Below are 16,620 nucleotides of genomic sequence, written 5' to 3'. Positions count from 1 at the left end.
AATTCTCTGGATGGGTGATTCGTGTCATAAACCACCAGCTGCCCAACCTAGGAAAATCGTGTCCCGCCTCCTCTCTGCTTCTGCTCTGCTCATGTGAAATGAGGAGATGGGGCCGGGCCGTCTTGAAGGGCCCTTTGCACTCTATGAATGGTTTTTTGTTTTTTGTTTTTTTCTTGCAGTAACAGTTTTGTGATTATAAATGTAAGATACATTCATTTAAAAAGGTCAACCATAAACCCAGCACATTATTAGGAGCCACTCTGTTTCTCTGGAGATATCCGTCTACTTACCTATCTGATCTACGTGTATTTTTTTAACAAAATTATGACTTTATGTATAACCAATTTTGTATTTGTCCTTTTGACACTTAACATCTACCTATTTTACAAGCACTTTCCCACGTTACTAAAACCTCTCCTGACACGTTGTGTCACGTGGAAGCACCATATTTCAGCCCTTCTCTCACTGTCGGACATCTGGGCACTTGCACCGTTCATGTGATGATAAGCGATCCTGTATGAAAATCTTGACCGCATCTCTCTGACGACCGTCCGAGGACAGGGCTCTCGTGGGATTACTGGGTAATGGGGTGAAATTTGCTAAGGCTAATGACAGCCCCAAACTGCCTCGCGGAGCGAGTGTGGATTTATGTTCCTGTCCGTGCTGTGTGACGATGGCCATTTCTCCCTCGCCATCACTGTGTTTGGACATTTACAAAATGATATTGAACAGTCTTCTGTGTCTCACGGCATGAGTGGTGTTGACACACTGATGTGGAGACTTTTTTAAAAGTGGTGGAGCCCAAGGCTGTGGGTATTTCCTGCTGTTTAACAACCACCTCATTCCTCAAAAGGATGTCAGTGTGTCATCCTGAGTGTGCACAGCAGGTGTCTAATTGTTTACAAATGAGGTTTATAAATTACAATGCATTCAATGAACTCCACTAAGTCTTATAGTCACCCAAATAATCAGGTTTTGAAGATTGCTAGTAATTTACATTGCATGTTTCACTTTGCTTTATGGATCTTGCTTAAGGGTCTAATACCTGTAAGAGGAAAGGAAACTTAGATGTCACTAGCTTAGAAGTGAAGACCTTAACAGAGTACCTGCCCGGCCAGCGTTGCTTCACCTTGACCACCTTGGCCATGAATGCAAGGGAAGTGTCTTAGAAGACGTCCCGTAGCCAGTCTCCGGATGCCTGGATCCCTTGGTAAATTAGACCCTGAGGCTGTGTGTGCCACTCTACCCAGCAGGACCCCTACAGCCTCCCCTTGGGGCGGTAAAGGCACTGGCTTCTCTGCAAGGGTGCCCAGAGGCCTAAACACCAGGCCTTTAAGCGCCCCAGACAAACCATACAGTCCACGCACTAAAGCAGGATCTGATGGGAACAGCCAATGTGACAGGTGGCACAGGGAGTTCCAGAAAGCCCAGACCGTCCAGCTGAAGCAAATGGGTTCAGACAGAAACAGACCATCTCTGCCACTGTAACTGAGGTGTGATCAGTGCACAGAATCAGCACCGTCAAATGGACTGGCCCAGATGGTCCAGTGCGCAGAGGCACCGTTCGAGCCAGTAGCCAGGAGATGACAGCGAGCCCCGTGAGTTTGGGAACAGGTTACAGTTAACATAATAAAATCACCTTTGAGGGATAATTATAACTTTCTGATGGCTGATTATAGATTCTGAAACCAGCCCAGACAGGAAGACAAGTATACGGTATGCTTAAGATAAAAGCAGGACAAATGCGGGTTCCATACTTCCCTATTTAAAAGAAAGAAAGAAAAAGTCAAAGTCCAAAATTTGCCAAAAAGCATCTCTAAACACGAGTAACATTCAGGACACTCATCTCAAGTAATTTTAACACTGTGCTGTGGACCAGGCAATATTCTTTATGATACCAAATAAAACACATCAATTTAAAACTACAAGGTGCTCATTACCAGCATGTCCTAGCTACCGTATTTTTTAAAGAATATTTAATATAATGCCCTGATTGTTTACACACATAAATGATAACCTCTTTCACATTAGCTTTCGAGAGCCTTAGTACTCTTAATACTAAATAAAATACATTTATCGAATGTGTCAAAGAGTTACATATGATTAAAAAAAGTTGTAAGAAATATTTGCACACTGCAGGGAGCCACAGACACAAATACCCCCTCTAAATCCTAAATTTCAGGAGTCGCTGATTGTCTCATCGATCAGTGTACACTTCTTGAAAGTTGCTCAAAAGTATTTCTTAACAGGTGAGATGACAGAGGGGAAAAGGAAGAATTCGGCATACCGCTATCCTGTAGGCTTGGAATAACAACCAAGACAGTTTCTCTGTCTATGAACATTGTTCCAGAAGAGCAGAATGAATTTTAAGGTGAAGTTTCTTACCCACAATGTTTCCCGGCACAAAAACGACAATGCTCATGATAATAGATCCAACCCAATAGAGGCCAATGGTTCTATAACTTTCCCTGCAACGAAAAAATCTTGGCTTAGTGCACTCGAGTTAGGATACAATTAGCAAAAGATGACCCACGTGATTAGCATTACCCTAACTAGTAAAGTGTACGAATCGCAGCTTACTGAACCGATAGTAATCAGTCAACCCTAAGGGGCCCTACTGGTCAAATTTCATCCCCATCTGTGATACGACAGAACCCTATTTGTGTCCTTTTGAATAGGAAGTACACTTCTACCCTGATCACCTGTTAAACTACAACAGGTCAGTCACGGTCCAGGGAGGCCTGCGTTTCACTGTGTCCTGTGAAGCTCACGGCAGGGAAGGAAAAAGAAGGTTCGAGACGGAAAGGAAACTGGACCCATGCTTTAAGGCATTGTAAGTACGAGTAACAGGATGTTAAGTGGACTTTCCCTGGTGTCAGAAGGATGAAGGGTTCAGGGCCGTCCAGCCCGTGTCCTAACGGAGCGGCGGGCACAGGCCCCGAATCCTCACCGGCGAGGGTGGCCAGAAGCTCTTCCGGCTGGTAACTCTGCTCATCCCCACTCCGTAAGGGGCGATGAGAGACCGCAGGGAGACTCTCTGAAGGGGGGCAGAGGGGCCACACTGCGCTTTCTGCCCTTCCCCACGCCCCAAGCCAAGGGCTGCTGCTTCCCAAGAGGCCAGTTCACGACGGCTGGGATTGTCAGCAGGACCGGCGAGAACCTTCCCAGCAGAGATTAACGGACCCAAAGAAGCCCCAACCCACTCCCGGCCGCCTCCAAGCAGAGCCCAGGCATTCTCAGAAATACCTCATGTGCGCCCTGGAGGCCTGGGAATGTTCGTGAAGAGACAGGCTAGGACCGGGAAGAGTCCCAGAATGACTGGAGCTGTCCCTGGGCTTATGACTCAGGGTGCAGAGGCTCGGGGCAGGCGGTGGGTCAAGGTGAATTTCCACCTTGTCTGGGCAAGAATCCATCGTTTTCTCCAACCTGGAGCCCTGGGGAGGCCTGGGAAGGTGGCCAGGCTTGAGAGGATCCTGCCCCAAAGGGTACACGTTCTTGGGAACAGGGACGCCAGCAGAAGCAGCAGTGGGCATGCCACCGCGGGCGGGGAAGTCCCACGGATTCAGCTGGTGAGAGCACCGCTCACGCGAGGGCTCCGTGCCATGCCGTGTCCTGGCCCGGGGTCTCCGGAGAGCGCACCTCCGTGCCCCACAGGCCTGGCATGTCACAGCTGAGGGCACAGATCCCCAGAAACCAGAAATCCTCACGTAAGACTGCCCTCGTGCCTCAGCCCCACGTGCATGAACATGCGAGGAGCCCGCTGGAGACGAGACTGTCCTTACAAGACGACAGTCAGAAGCGGAAGGGTCTGCCCAAGCTGTCCCTATGGCTGGGGATCATCCAAAGGGACATGCTCAAAGGCAGCGGCGCCAAGGAAAGACCTTGTGTTGACGCCATCTAGCCTGTGTCCCTGGAGCGCATCTCCCCATTCCTGGGTACCTGTTCGTGCCTTTGCCCCGCCTGTGGTTTCCTTACACAAGCACGTCTCGGTGGCTAAGCTGACACAGGGACACACAAGCAGACGGACGGACTTACTCCCATGCGATGGCCGCCACCATCACCAGATACATCAGATAATGAGCGGAGCCGTCCCAGTAGCAGATCATGTGCCCGTACGCCGTGTTCAGATACGGCTCACCCTAAGGAGAGAGTCAAAGAGGGGTCGGCTTTCAGTCGGATGCAGACCGCCCCGCATACACCGGCCCGGGCTCCGAGGAGAGCGGAGCAGGGAGCTGGCTTGTGTTTGTCCGCGGAGACGAACCCAGGCCGAATCCCAAACTTTACCCTGAAGCTGCTATTGCTGAAGAGCCTGCCTGGCCATCGTCTGATGCATTGGGTGACACGCGTGGGCGGGGACACGAGGCAGGTGACATCACAGGCAACCAGGGTGGCACAGCTAACTCACGAGGCTGACTCAGATCTATGACCAGGTGCATGGCTCTGGCCGGAGGGGCTGCAGAGAGGACCCTGCCCGCCCAGCCACCAGCTGCCCCACGTGCCGATCCCCAGGCTCGTGGGGCTGAGGCTGCTCTGCACCCGGGCTCTCAGACAGACAGACAGACGGGCACCTCACCGCCCTCAACCTTCCTAGCCATCCTACGGACACACACAGCTCCGTCCACTCTACGCACGAGAAAACAGGGCTCCGAGGACTAGGACTGGCCTAAGGTCACATGGCGAACATCAGCATGCAGCATACCATCAAAAGCCATACTTCTGAGAAATTAATTTTATCAACATGAGATTATGGCACGTGCTACGTTTCCCTCCTCCAGACGGCTCCCAGAAAGTCACGGTCCAACTCGCAGGAGGTTTTAGTGTCATTCTGACACCCCCTCGTTCTCCTTTCTCCTCTCCTCCACGTTCATGCTCTCCTGCCCTGTGTATCCCCCGAGATGCCCTCCGTCCCATCTGCAGCAGCCAAGAGGGGGCCCCACTGAAGCCTCACGCTCCCGGGTCAGGGGCAGCCCTGTCGTCTGTCCCCACGAATCAGATGGAATAAAGACCGTGGAGGAAGTGGCAGTAACACAGCAGCTGGACTTGTGTGTTCATGCCTGGCCCGCATCCTCTCTCTCCAACGTGCTCTGGCTGGACAATCCAATCCAATGTCATGACTTCATTTCCCGCCGACACACCTGGCCCTCAGAGCCGGAGCTGGCCTCTCCTGGCAGCCGGATGGGCGTCTTGAACTGGACGGCCCGCGGGCCCTTCCAACCCCCTGAACTCCTTTCCCTCCGCAGCTTCTGCCCTCTGCCAAGCCCAGCACCCAGCCTGCCTGGCTCGAAGCCACAGGCCGTCTGTGTCGTTCCTCTCTCCTCTGCAGTCTGTGGGCAAGTCCGGTCAATTCTCTCTCTCTGAGCTCCCCACGGGCCACCCTCCCTCTCCACACAGCCCCGTTCAAGCCCTCGGTACCCCTCACGGAGCCAGTCCCGCACTGTCTCTCTGTCCCCTTCCTCTCCAATCCACCAGCCAAACGAAGGGTCATGAGGCCTGGTTCTTAACACATTGCTCTTGTGCTCAAAAACCTCCCGAGGCTGGGTGTCGCCTGCAGGCCCGGCCCTGCCTCCCCCATCTGGCAGCCGGGCGCCCAGAACCTGGCCCTGCAGGCCTGCCCAGAGCAACACCCCCTCCCACCTTCTCACACCCTTTGTGCCTCACCGCTTGCCACCGTCACCAGCCCAGCGTCTGCGCCCTTCAGCAGCCACCTCGTCCCCAAAACCTCCCTGTCCCGGACTCAGGAGGTCCCAAGCTCTCCAGCTCTTCCACCTCCCTCTTGGCCTCACAGTGCGCTGAGTGCGGGGGCTCTTCTGACCATGGCCTCCACTCATTCCGGCCTCGGCCATCCTAGCGCTCCCCCTTCTCCCCAGCAAGACTTCAGGTACCGTGTATACTCCGAAGGCCCCCAAACCTCTCCGTCAGGAACGTTCCTCAGAGCTCGAGACCTGCAAAGCCGTGCCAACAGAGACATCTGCCGGATGTCCCTCCACCACCCGAAACGCGACATGTCCCCACATGAACTCTGCGTCATCACTGCACACCTGCACCCGGGCTGACCTGGGGAGACCCGGGCTGTTTCTCACCTCCAGGCTCTTGCTCAAGCCATCCCTTCTCCTTGGAGGGCCCTTCACCCCCTTGTCCATCTGGAAAATGTTCACCCTCCAATGTCATTGCCATTTAAAAAACTGCTAGAGCAGCGTCACTAAATCAGTGGGGCCTCCCCTGACCGCTTCCACCCCAGCTCTTCCCTGCGTACAGGCAGACCTTGCGTTCTCGCCCTCGGCTTTACGGTGCCTGCAGACATGGTGTTTTCACACGCTGAAGGTCTGCGGCAGCTCCGCGTCACAAGTCTCTCAGGAAATGCCGTTCCTCCAACGGCATTTGCTCGCTTTGTGTCTCTGGGCCACGTTCGGGCAATCCTGATGATATTTCAAACTTTTCCATTATTATATCTGTGACGGTGATCTGGACCGGTGACCTCTGATGTTACTGCTGTGACCGTGTGCGGGCCCCACACACGAAGGCGACTGTCGGGTGTGGTCTGACTGCTCCACCTCCCTGCAGCCCGCCCTCTCTCTCCCTGTCCACAGCAAACTTCACTGTTGTCGTATTTTAAGAAACTGTCACAGCCACCCCAACCTTCAGCAGCCACCATCCTGATCAGTCAACAGCCAGCGACTTCACGGCAAAGACCCTCCACCAGCAAATAGATGAGGACTTCCCGAAAGCTCAGATAATAGCAAGTTTTTAGCAAAAAAAAAGTATTTCAATATTAAGGTATATGCGGGCTTTAGACTGTAGATCTCACACTACAGCATCGTGTAAATATAACTTCTAGATGCATCAGGAAGCCAAAAACTTCACGTGGCTTGCTGTGCTGTGAAATTTGCTTTATCGGGACCGTCTGGGACCAAACCCGCACTGTCTCCACAGTGGGCCCTGACTGCCCAACTCCTGTCTGTGGGAGAGAATTCCCCCTGTAATCCCTTGGGTTTAATAACACTAGCATTTTCCCCAAAGCAGGAGGCAGATGTCTTCTTCAACCGTCTCCCCATCACCCCCAATTTATCCCTGAGTCCCATCCCCTCCAACCACTCAGAGCCTCTGGAATTCTTTCCTCCTCCCCACCTCCTGTGCTTGGCTCTGCCTAAGCCATCCCCACACCCTTGCCAGCCCTGCAAAGCCTCCTGACTTGTGTCCCAGCTCCTAGCCCTGACAGTCGCCTTTAAGCCCATCCTTCCCAGAGCTGACTGCATTGTTCCCTGACTTAAAATCTTCCCTCAAATATGAGATAAAGTCCAAATTCCCTTTGCTTAACATACGAAGCTCCTCATTGTTTGAAACAGAGATGCAAGACTACTTTCCTGTGTGACCCTGAGTAAGTTACTTAACCTCTCGGGCTGGATTCCTCACCCCATGAAACAAGGAAAGAGGACTAGCTCCCTCAAGGGCAGGTAGCCCTACAATATGATGACAGGGAGGGGAGGATCTTCAACACCAAATGGCTCCCTTCAGTGCCTCGGTGTTCTCTAACACACCTAAGAATGGCCTGGGCTTCTGGATATGATAATGTTGTAATAAGACACCAAACACTAAACTCCTTTAGAGTGTACCATTTATATTAAATAGAAGCAAAGGAGAAAGTTAGTGGACCAGGTGTGAGGGAGGAGGGATCAGACCCAACGCTGAAAAGTGCCTCCCATGATTTAATCCCAACTTTCTGCCTCACTCTCCACAGGAATAAACCACCTACGTCTGTGGCAGTAAATGAAATACCATGGGTCCTACCCCCTTACACTAAATGCAGGCATCTCCTCTGACATCTCTGAGTGACGGGACGTGGGTGGCCGACCCTTTGGCGTAAGGCTAAGGTCACTAAGCGATTCCGTACCTCTCTCAAGTAGTGCGTCATGAACCCATCAATGACTCCGTCCTGTTCCAGGCCTATGATGAGGCTCACCACGCTGGTGAATCCAAACACCGCATACACTAGAGCAAAGGAAGAAGCTGTTATTTATGTCTTTATCTCTCTGCCAAGTAAGCTCTACACCCACTGTGGGGCTTGAACCCAGAATCCCCGAGATCAAGAGTCAACACGCTACATGCCTGAGCCAGCCAGGTGCCCGGATTTAAAAAGCAGCAGCTCGGGAGGCAATGACGTAGAGCTTGGCATTCACCGAAAACAGTGACTTGGGCTTCATCTTTTCCAGAAGACGCTGTGGGCACCGTCAAGATGGACTAGCAGAAGGACCCTCGTCCTTGTCATGGATCTCCGCGTCATTGCCGGAGTGCTCTTTGAGGGGACACGCCCCGCGGGGACAGAATCACACACTCGCCCGCTAACTCTGTGCCACAGGAGCCTACCCAGCCACCCCGTCCATCCTCCACAACCTCCCAGTGGCTGCCATGGGCCACACCCGCATCTCCCCTGCAGCCAGCTCGCCCGATGCTCGCCTGTTCCACACTTAAGAGCCCGAAGACGGACAGTGACCGACGGGCAAGTTGGAAGAAGAAAGGCCGGTGATTTTTAAAATGGGGACAAGATGGCACATTGAATGTGAAACAAGCCCAGCTACAGCGTCTCAAGAGACTCTCACTCAGGTTGTGAGAATCTCCCAAACGGCCCACGAGCTCCCAGCAGCAGCCAGCTATGGAACGAGGCCTTTACACGGCAAGGGGTCAAACTTAGCGCGTGTTAGTTTATCAGCAAGGCTGCGTTTTCAAGCTGCATCCCATCACAGGCCATGTGGCGGGCACGGGCAGGACAAGAATTCGAAGGTGGACAGAAGAACAGCCATGATAGAATCAACGGGAGGTTGCTTCCCAGAGAAGGGGAGCCGGCCTCGCCGAGTCCGCAGCCGGGCCCGCGGCGTTCACGTCCTCTCCAGGCTGCAAGGACCACGCGGGCGCCCTGCCCTGCAGACCCGGCCTCCCCGTGCCCTCCCAGGCCTGTGCTCCAGATCTTGCTGTCAGGATCAGCCACCAAATGTCCCCCCAAAAGAAAGCACTCGCATCAGATCACTGAGGCTGACGGGGGCGTCCTGTGCTGGGTCTGAGGCAACCAGCCTGGCCCCAAGGATGTAGCATGCTCGGGCTAGGACACAGACGAGACCAGACGGCTGCGGGTGTCGAAACCGTGCTCAGTCCTGGGGGGCTGGGAGAGACCCAAGTCAGCTAAGCATGAACTCCACGGAATGGGTGGAAAGACAGCAGCAGGAGAGCACTCTTGAAAGCTGGGCTGGGGTCAGAGCGCAGGCAGGTGGTGGGCGGCAGGAGAAACGATGTGGGCCTTGAACTCAGGGCCAGCTTCTCTACCCCCTGGTTGTCCAACCTCAGACAAGTCGCATCATTTACCAAAGCCTCGGGATCTTTTACACGCAAGGTGGGAGAAATTAGTTACTTACAATTCTTTCCCTCCCCACCTTTGCCAAGACCCACAGTGGGCAGAGAATATTCCCCATATGCCACTGATGATGGATGCAGCCACACAACGTGGTTTGGCCAGTGGAATGTGCGTGAAAGTGACAATGACCACGTCCCCGTCTCCTCTGCCATGAGAAAGGCCCACCGTGGGGATCTGCTGGTCCAAGAACAAGGAGACGTGGGGCAGCTCTGGACGTGGCCCACAGCCTGACGCACAGCAGTCCCAGCCGATGGGCAGACCCATGAGCATGGACACTAAATGTTTACACCCAGGACTGGAAACACCTGGAGAGTCTGTCGATGGACAAGTGGATAAAGAAGATACATGTAAACACAATGGAGTATTACTGAGCCGTAAGAAAGGAGGAGGGAAGTCCTGCCGTTTCCAACAACCCGGTGGACTTGGAGGGCGTTACGCTAAGTGAGACGAGCCAGCAGAGAAGGACCGAGGCTGTATGGTCTCCCTCACGGACGTGGAACCCGAGCAAGCTGAGCTCACGGGAACAGAGGCTGGAACGGTGGCTGAGCGGCTGGCGAGGGGGGGACATGGGGCATGTCACTGACAGTGACAAGATGAGTAAGTGGTCAGTGCGGCAACGGTGGTTAACGAGGCCTCACTGTACACTCAGTGTTCTCACCACAGGCCATGAAAGTAATGATGGGACGTGAGGGACCCTACGGTGAACGACCTTGTCGGGGTCACGGTCTCACGGTGTGGCCCTGTGTCACACCATCCCAGGGTAGCCCTTACACCCGCCCAGTGTCGGATGTCAAGTGTGTCTCAGCAAAGCGGCGGAAACATGAGGAACGTCTGTTGCAGGACACCGAGGTCTGGGGGGCTCTGACCCGCAGCATCACTGACGCAGACACGGAACCAGGGAAGGCCCAGCCCAGCTCCCAGCAGGGGAAGCGCTCGAAGGCGGGGACGGCTTTGGCGGAAGCAGCGTGGGGCAAAGAGGAGCCTGGCTTCTGGGGTCAGTGATGTTCTCACTGCATGACCTTGACCACCTGTCTCAGTGGCCCCGAGCCGCAGCTTCTTCGTCTGTAAGTGGAGAGGACTTGTCTCGAGGATTAAATAAGCTAATACGGGGCCCGCGCTCAGGGCCACACCAGGCATGTAGTAAGTGCTGGATCGGGGTGTTTTTATTTATGTGATGTACGTGGGTATTCTTCAGGCACTGCTTAAATATTCGACTAATATCACTGAATGCAGCAACCCCCACAGGGAGCATTATTATTTCCTCATCATGCAAACGTGCGGACCAGAACACTGTGCAGCTCAGCTCCATGCCAGGGGGAGGGAGTGGCCAGAAGCGAGGCAAAGGCAGGAAGCCCGGGAAGGAGCTACTGCAAGAGTCGAGGGCAGAGGTCAGAGCACGGCTGGGGGTGGGGGCAAGGAACAGAGGCGCCTCCTGCCTGGCCCTGGCATCGACCTTCTGCCACGATCCCCGCTGGGGAAGGGTGGGGTCCACGGCCCAGAGGAGGTGTTCGTCTAGAGGGGAGGACTGTTGCCCTGAAACACTCCTGCTTCTGCCACTTCCCCAGTGGGGCTCAGGGTACTGGAGGCAGGCGACTGCTTCACTGGGGACGTGAGGAAGGCGAAGGCCGAGCACTGCGCTGTGAGGGGGACACCAACCGCCTCCCTCCCGCGGAGACGTACCATAGAACAGTGGGTCCCGGGGTGGTTTTCTTTTGACCAGGACACGTGCCAGCAGGGCCACCAGGAGCAAGATGAGGGCAGCAACCCCCACGGTTGTCCAGGAACTGCAACAACCAGAACAGGGAGGCAGTCACTTATCGAAATAAACATGTGGATACGTGGAATTTCCTGGCTGTGAATGCTCTCGCCCCCACGTCTGCCTCTGCCTCCAGCTCCAGTGACGCAGGCTGAGCTGGGTGGGCCTGCAGCCCTCTGGCCCCTGCGGGTCACCCGTGCGACTTTCAGGGACTGGAAGCACCAGCTCCCCACTCGTCCTAACCTGCGCACCTGCACCCTGCACGCCATCCCACGCCCCCTGAAGACGGTCCCTGCCCCACCCCCCCCAGCTCACCCCGGCACCTCCAAATCCTGTTCCCCGGTGACTGACAGGCCTAACCGCTGAATCTGTCGCCTCTCTCAGGGCCGGAAACCCTTGGACTGCGCTCCAGGGAGCACAGAGGAGTCTCAGCTACACACACCTTCCAGAAAGACCAGGAGGAAGGGCCCCAGGCCACGTGTATAATCAAAGGGACCAAAGAATAAGGCCAATCCAAGGAGGAAGGAGTTTGGGCCAGAGCTGCGGCCCAAAGGAAGGAAGCCAGCTCCCCACACCAGGGCCATCAAGCCAGAGTCCAACCCCACACCCAGAAGGTAAGGGGAGGCTGGGGTGGGCACAAAAGACATGGTACCAAGGAGACCAGGGTCCAAGGCCCCTTCCCCGTGGGGCAGCCCTAGGGCGTGAGGCTTGGTTGAGTTAGCAGTCGAGACACCTGGAGTCTAGGACCCCCTTTGCCACTGCCCGACTGAGCGACTTGAGAAAGCCATGTCATTTCATCATCTGCTTATAACTCACTTTAAAACACATTAAGGGTAAAATGTATTGTGTACCCTGCGGGCCAGGCACTGTGGATGAATGGAGGTCATCCATCCCTGTCTCATGGAGGGTCCAGTCTCAGTGGACTCTGAGCGCTCTCACCCAGGAGGTCACCTCCAGTCCTGCAGAGCTGCGCTCTCTCTCACACCCCGGCACCCAGCAGGGCTGGCAGGGCTAGACACAGGATCACGTGGCCCTCTCCAATGGTCCACTATACCACAGCCTCCTCCGCTGAAACCCCATCCACACCATCACAGCCCAAGAGCATCTTCTGGATCACCTTTGCTATATGCCCCTGGGGCTTCTGGAAAGTACCTTCCTCAGTCACAGCTTCCACCAGGACCCAACAATACCTACCAACAGCTGAGGGGCAAACTCATGCTGAAGCTCGCTCCACCCGCCCTCCCTGCAGCTGGAATGGGTGTTAGAAACCTGCCCCCAGCGTAAGAAAGCTCAGTGAAGAAGTGGGAAGCAAGCCACCCAGGCTGTAGGTAAATGGGCCCCCAGGAGACTGGTTGCAGGTGCAGGAGAGCTGTATCCCCAGCCCCTGCCCCCAGGCCCACACAGAGTCAGGGAATGGGCTCTGGGCCTCAGGAACACCCAGATTTCCAAATGCCGTCTTCCACCTACAGAATCAGAATCCGTTGGGCTGGGGCAAGGGAATATGCAGCTTTTTTTCAAGATTCCTGGATGAGTATGACAAAGAAAGTCCGCCTGAGAACTCCTGTCAGGGTATTTGGGAATTCATGAATGGATGAAGGAGGGAAGGAGGGGGAGAAGAAGCCAAGAAGGAGAAATGGATGGATGGTGGATGGTGGATAATGAATGAATGGACAGATGGGGGATGGCAAATGGTGAATGAATGGATGGATGGATGGACGGATGGATGGTAGATGGACGGATGGATGGATGGTGGATGGATAGATGGATAATAGATGGACGGGTGGATGGATGGTGGATGGATAGATGGATAATAGTGGACAGATGATGAATGGTGGATAGTGAATGGACAGATGGATGGACGATGGATGGATATATGGTGGTTTCATGGATGGATGGATAATGGATGGCAAATGAATGGATGAATGAATGATGGATGATGGGATGGATGGATGACAGATGACGGAAGGATGACACACTTCTATGATAAGAATGAGGATGACTGTGTCAATGTCCAGGTAGGATGCTGAAGTAGGAAATTTCTAGTGGTGCACATCCGTGGCTCTTCCTGTAGAGATAAGCCAAAAGAGCAAAGGATGGAGGAGGAAGCTGATGTGGGTCAGGAACATGATGCTGGACCGAAGCATCCTGTGAGAAGCGAAGAGGTCCGGTGTGCTATGTAAGCTGACAAGCACTTTAATCACCGCCCAAGGCAGGTGGTGGCCAGGAAATGGCCCCCATCCCTGCTCCTACAAGGACCTATGCACCGTCGCACAGCGGACGCCCTCGGGGGAGTGTGAGGGTCGTGTAAACTGCGCTCTCACAATTGCCACCTGGCAGAGGAGCAAGGAGCGAAGAGAAACTGGGGCCACAGATTCCGTGCATATCCCAGGGACCACCAAGTGCAAGACCAGCTCAGAACCGAGAGAGAAGGATCTGGCAGGACTTGGTGGGGGCGGGGGGCTGCTGAGACACAACAAAGGGTAAAAACTTTGCTAGTCTTGGACTGGGGGCGAGGGGGTTACTGATGCCCTTCCATGAAGGGGACGTGTATGGGTGAGCATGAGAAGAGAGATAAAGTGTGTGTGTGTGTGTGTGTGTGTGTGTGTGTTAGAGAGAGACGATGAGACTAACGGATCCTAACTCTTTCCTGACTCCGTAACCTGCCTTGCTTTTTCTGGTTTTCAGGCTTTCGTAAACTGCCTGGTGGGAAGGAAGCTTCAACTAATCGAGCTGATTTCAACCTGACCGCATGCCTGCTACGCACAAGGCCCCGGGCTGGGCCACACGACGCCACGGTGAGCTGTGGCCTGGGAAGGTGAGTTCTGACCACAGCGAGGGAATTCTCGTGGGAGAAGCGCAATCCCAGGGGGCCAGGTAGACGGAGAGATCCTGCGTGCTTGGAGGGAGGGTCTGGAAAACGTGGAGGTGGCGTGGTACCTGAGGCTATCAAATCAGGGATGGCTTCCACAGTCAGGTCAGAGAGGAAGTCCTCCCAGTCAGAGGCGAGAGCATGAACCAGGGCAAGGAGGCAAGGGCTGGGGCAGAGAAGTTCCTGGGGGAGGCTTGGCAGGGCCTGGGGTGGGGAACCGCAGGGAGGAAACAGATGTTAGCCCAGGCCTGGGGCCAGTGTGGAAGGGGACAGTGGGAGGGGGGAGTGGAGGAAGAGGACAGAGGAGCCAGAGGTCACTGGGATTTTACCTGCAGGGTGATGGGAAGAATGACTGGAACCAATTATTCAAAACTCTGCAGGGCTTAGCGATGTGCTCAATACTACAAGGCAATACGTAATTCAGTGTGTGCTTAGTAAATGCCATCACCATCCTGCCAGGGGCTGAGGCCAAAATCTCAGAGTCATCCCCAAACCCTCTCCAGGACATGCAGACCTTCAGTAAGCCGCACTGCTCTCCCTCCCAGATACCCTGCACCCAGCCACCGCACCCCTCTCCTCCTTCTGCTCCCTGTTCCCCTATCTGGAAGGCTCTGTCCCCACCTCTTCCCATGCCCACCTCCTGCACTTCAAGCCACCTCCTCCAAGAAGCCTCCCCTGACCACCAGTCACCTTCCCAGTCACTCATGTCACCCCATTTTTTGATGTCTGTTTCAACACTCGCTTCCCTAACCTTTCCTAGCTTGTCCATAGCTATATCCCCAACACCTGGAACAGCGTCAAGCACAGAATATGTCCTCAATAAATATTTGTTGCACTGCGCACAATGCCACTGTGGACACTGTATTCACAGACACGTGACATCTGCTGCCCGGAGCTGCAGCTGCCAGGAGATGTACCCCGAGACGGGGTCAGACCAAGGGCAGTCACGGCCAATGTCCAGGCAGTGCTCCGTATGGATGGGGGCCATCTGGATAAGGCTGTCAGCAAGTGGTAGCCCCAGCAGAGAGAGAGAAGGGGGAAGGAAGTCACCGCCTTGGAGGCAGACCCTTATCCCCAGCTCAAAGACTGGAGGGGGTTTGCCACACGCAGACTGATGCAATTTCCTCAGCACCAACTGCTGGGGGAACCTAACAGGTTAACTTCTTCGCCCCCACGGACAGCAGGGAACACCAGCAGGCACGGAGGCCTGGCACCTCTCCCACCATCCGGGCAGGCCCGCAGCTGCCTGGTGCAGGGTGTAATAGCCTGGGATCCCTCACACCAGACTGAGGCGGGGCTTTGAACCAACCCATCTGTGGCCTGTCAGCCCCACCCATTTCCTTGGCCATGAGCTGCTCGGCCTCCCTTCCCCGTGCCGTCTTACCGGCGCCTCTACACAAAACGGTCTCTCTGGATCCTGACAATAGGATACAAATATAGGCCATTTCATAGACCAGAAAACTGAGGCCACGCCACACGGGTCGTGCCAAAGGCACGACTAGAACCCGGGTCTTTGCTTGTCGGCCCGGGGCTATTTCTGCTAGTCATTCACAACAGTTTCTAAAATTAATAGGAAACGAGAAGTCTGTGCGTGTCCATACATGGAAACGTCCCTGTGAAATGCGAAACGAACCCGGCACAACCCGAGGGAACACAGCCACGCTCGCAGCTGGCGGCGTCTGCGCCCCCACACCCCGGCCCCTGGGCTCAAGGGCAGGGGCATTGCCTCATTGACCTCCGTCACCCCGGGCACCCGGGCCGGCGCGCGCGCGCCCCGCACTGGGCTCCAGAACCTCACCGAACGGCCGGGACGCCCGCCCGAGCCCAGCCCCCCGCCCTCCTCCGGCCCGCGCGCCCCCGGCGCGCCTCCCCTCCCCCGGCCCGGAGCGGGGAGCCCCCACAGGCCGCCGGCCCAAGCCCTGCGGTTGGCGGCTCGAGCCCCATCGGAAAAGTTGCCCGGAGCTCGCGCGGCGCCGAGGCCACTTGGCCGCCCACCCCCGGCCCCGGCGCCGCCCCCCGCCGCGCGCGCCCACTCACTCGTGCTGGGCCGCCAGGTGGTTGAAGACATAGGTGACCGGGATGGCCGAGAGGGACAGCACGAAGACCCCGGTGGCCGCAGAGGCACTCATCGCCGCCGCCGCGCCGCTCGCCCTTCAGCGCATCCCGCGCGGCGCCCCGCCCCAGCTTCCGGCAGCGCCCGCGCCCCTCGGCCGTGCCCTTCGGGGCGTCCCGCGCCGCGCCCTCAGCAGCGCCCCCTCGGCGCGCCTGCCCGCAGCCGCCCGGGAGCGCAGCGCCGCGGTGCGGTCCCGGGGGGCGCCCTGGCCGCGCCCCGGCCCGGGAGCGGCGACAGCCCGCGGCGCGGGACAGGTGTCCCGGGGGCGCGCGCTCTGCGGGAAGGCGGCGGCGGCTTGGGAGGCGGGCACGGCTGGTCGCGGATCCTCGACGACCTGGAGAGGCTCTGGGCAGCGCTGCGGGCGGCGGGGGTGGGGCGGGGGGTGGAGTCGGACCCGCCGGCGTCGGAGCGGGAAGGGCCCCGCGAGATCATCCACGTGGGGAGCCCTAGGCCGGGAGGTCGGGAGGGACGATGATGCCGAG

General features: G+C 56.0%; 1 protein-coding gene across 4 annotated transcripts in view; it reads right to left on the bottom strand.

Moving 5' to 3' along the window:
* The window catches only part of TM6SF1 (transmembrane 6 superfamily member 1), a 29,710-nt gene extending 13,292 nt beyond the window's left edge, over window positions 1-16,418 (bottom strand). Inside the window, exons 1-6 of one of the 4 annotated variants that reach the window (XM_032836896.1) lie at window positions 16,063-16,418; window positions 11,081-11,184; window positions 7,889-7,986; window positions 4,036-4,139; window positions 2,386-2,468; window positions 1,640-1,761 (exon numbers count right to left, since the gene is read on the bottom strand). In XM_032836896.1, coding sequence (XP_032692787.1) covers window positions 1,640-1,761; window positions 2,386-2,468; window positions 4,036-4,139; window positions 7,889-7,986; window positions 11,081-11,184; window positions 16,063-16,154 — 603 coding nt within the window. In that variant the 5' untranslated portion in view covers window positions 16,155-16,418. Of the gene's footprint in view, window positions 1-1,639; window positions 1,762-2,385; window positions 2,469-4,035; window positions 4,140-7,888; window positions 7,992-11,080; window positions 11,185-16,062 lie in introns of those variants that run through there. The other 3 variants (XM_032836895.1, XM_032836894.1, XM_032836897.1) reach the window with 3 other exon arrangements.
* Between the last annotated feature and the right edge of the window lie 202 nt (window positions 16,419-16,620).

The sequence above is a fragment of the Lontra canadensis genome, unplaced genomic scaffold (assembly GCF_010015895.1).
Source record: "Lontra canadensis isolate GAN:19392208 unplaced genomic scaffold, GSC_riverotter_1.0 scaffold94, whole genome shotgun sequence".
Lineage (NCBI taxonomy): Eukaryota > Metazoa > Chordata > Mammalia > Carnivora > Mustelidae > Lontra > Lontra canadensis.
Note: the sequence above shows the minus strand (reverse complement) of the source record. Positions and strands in the feature narration are given on the sequence as shown.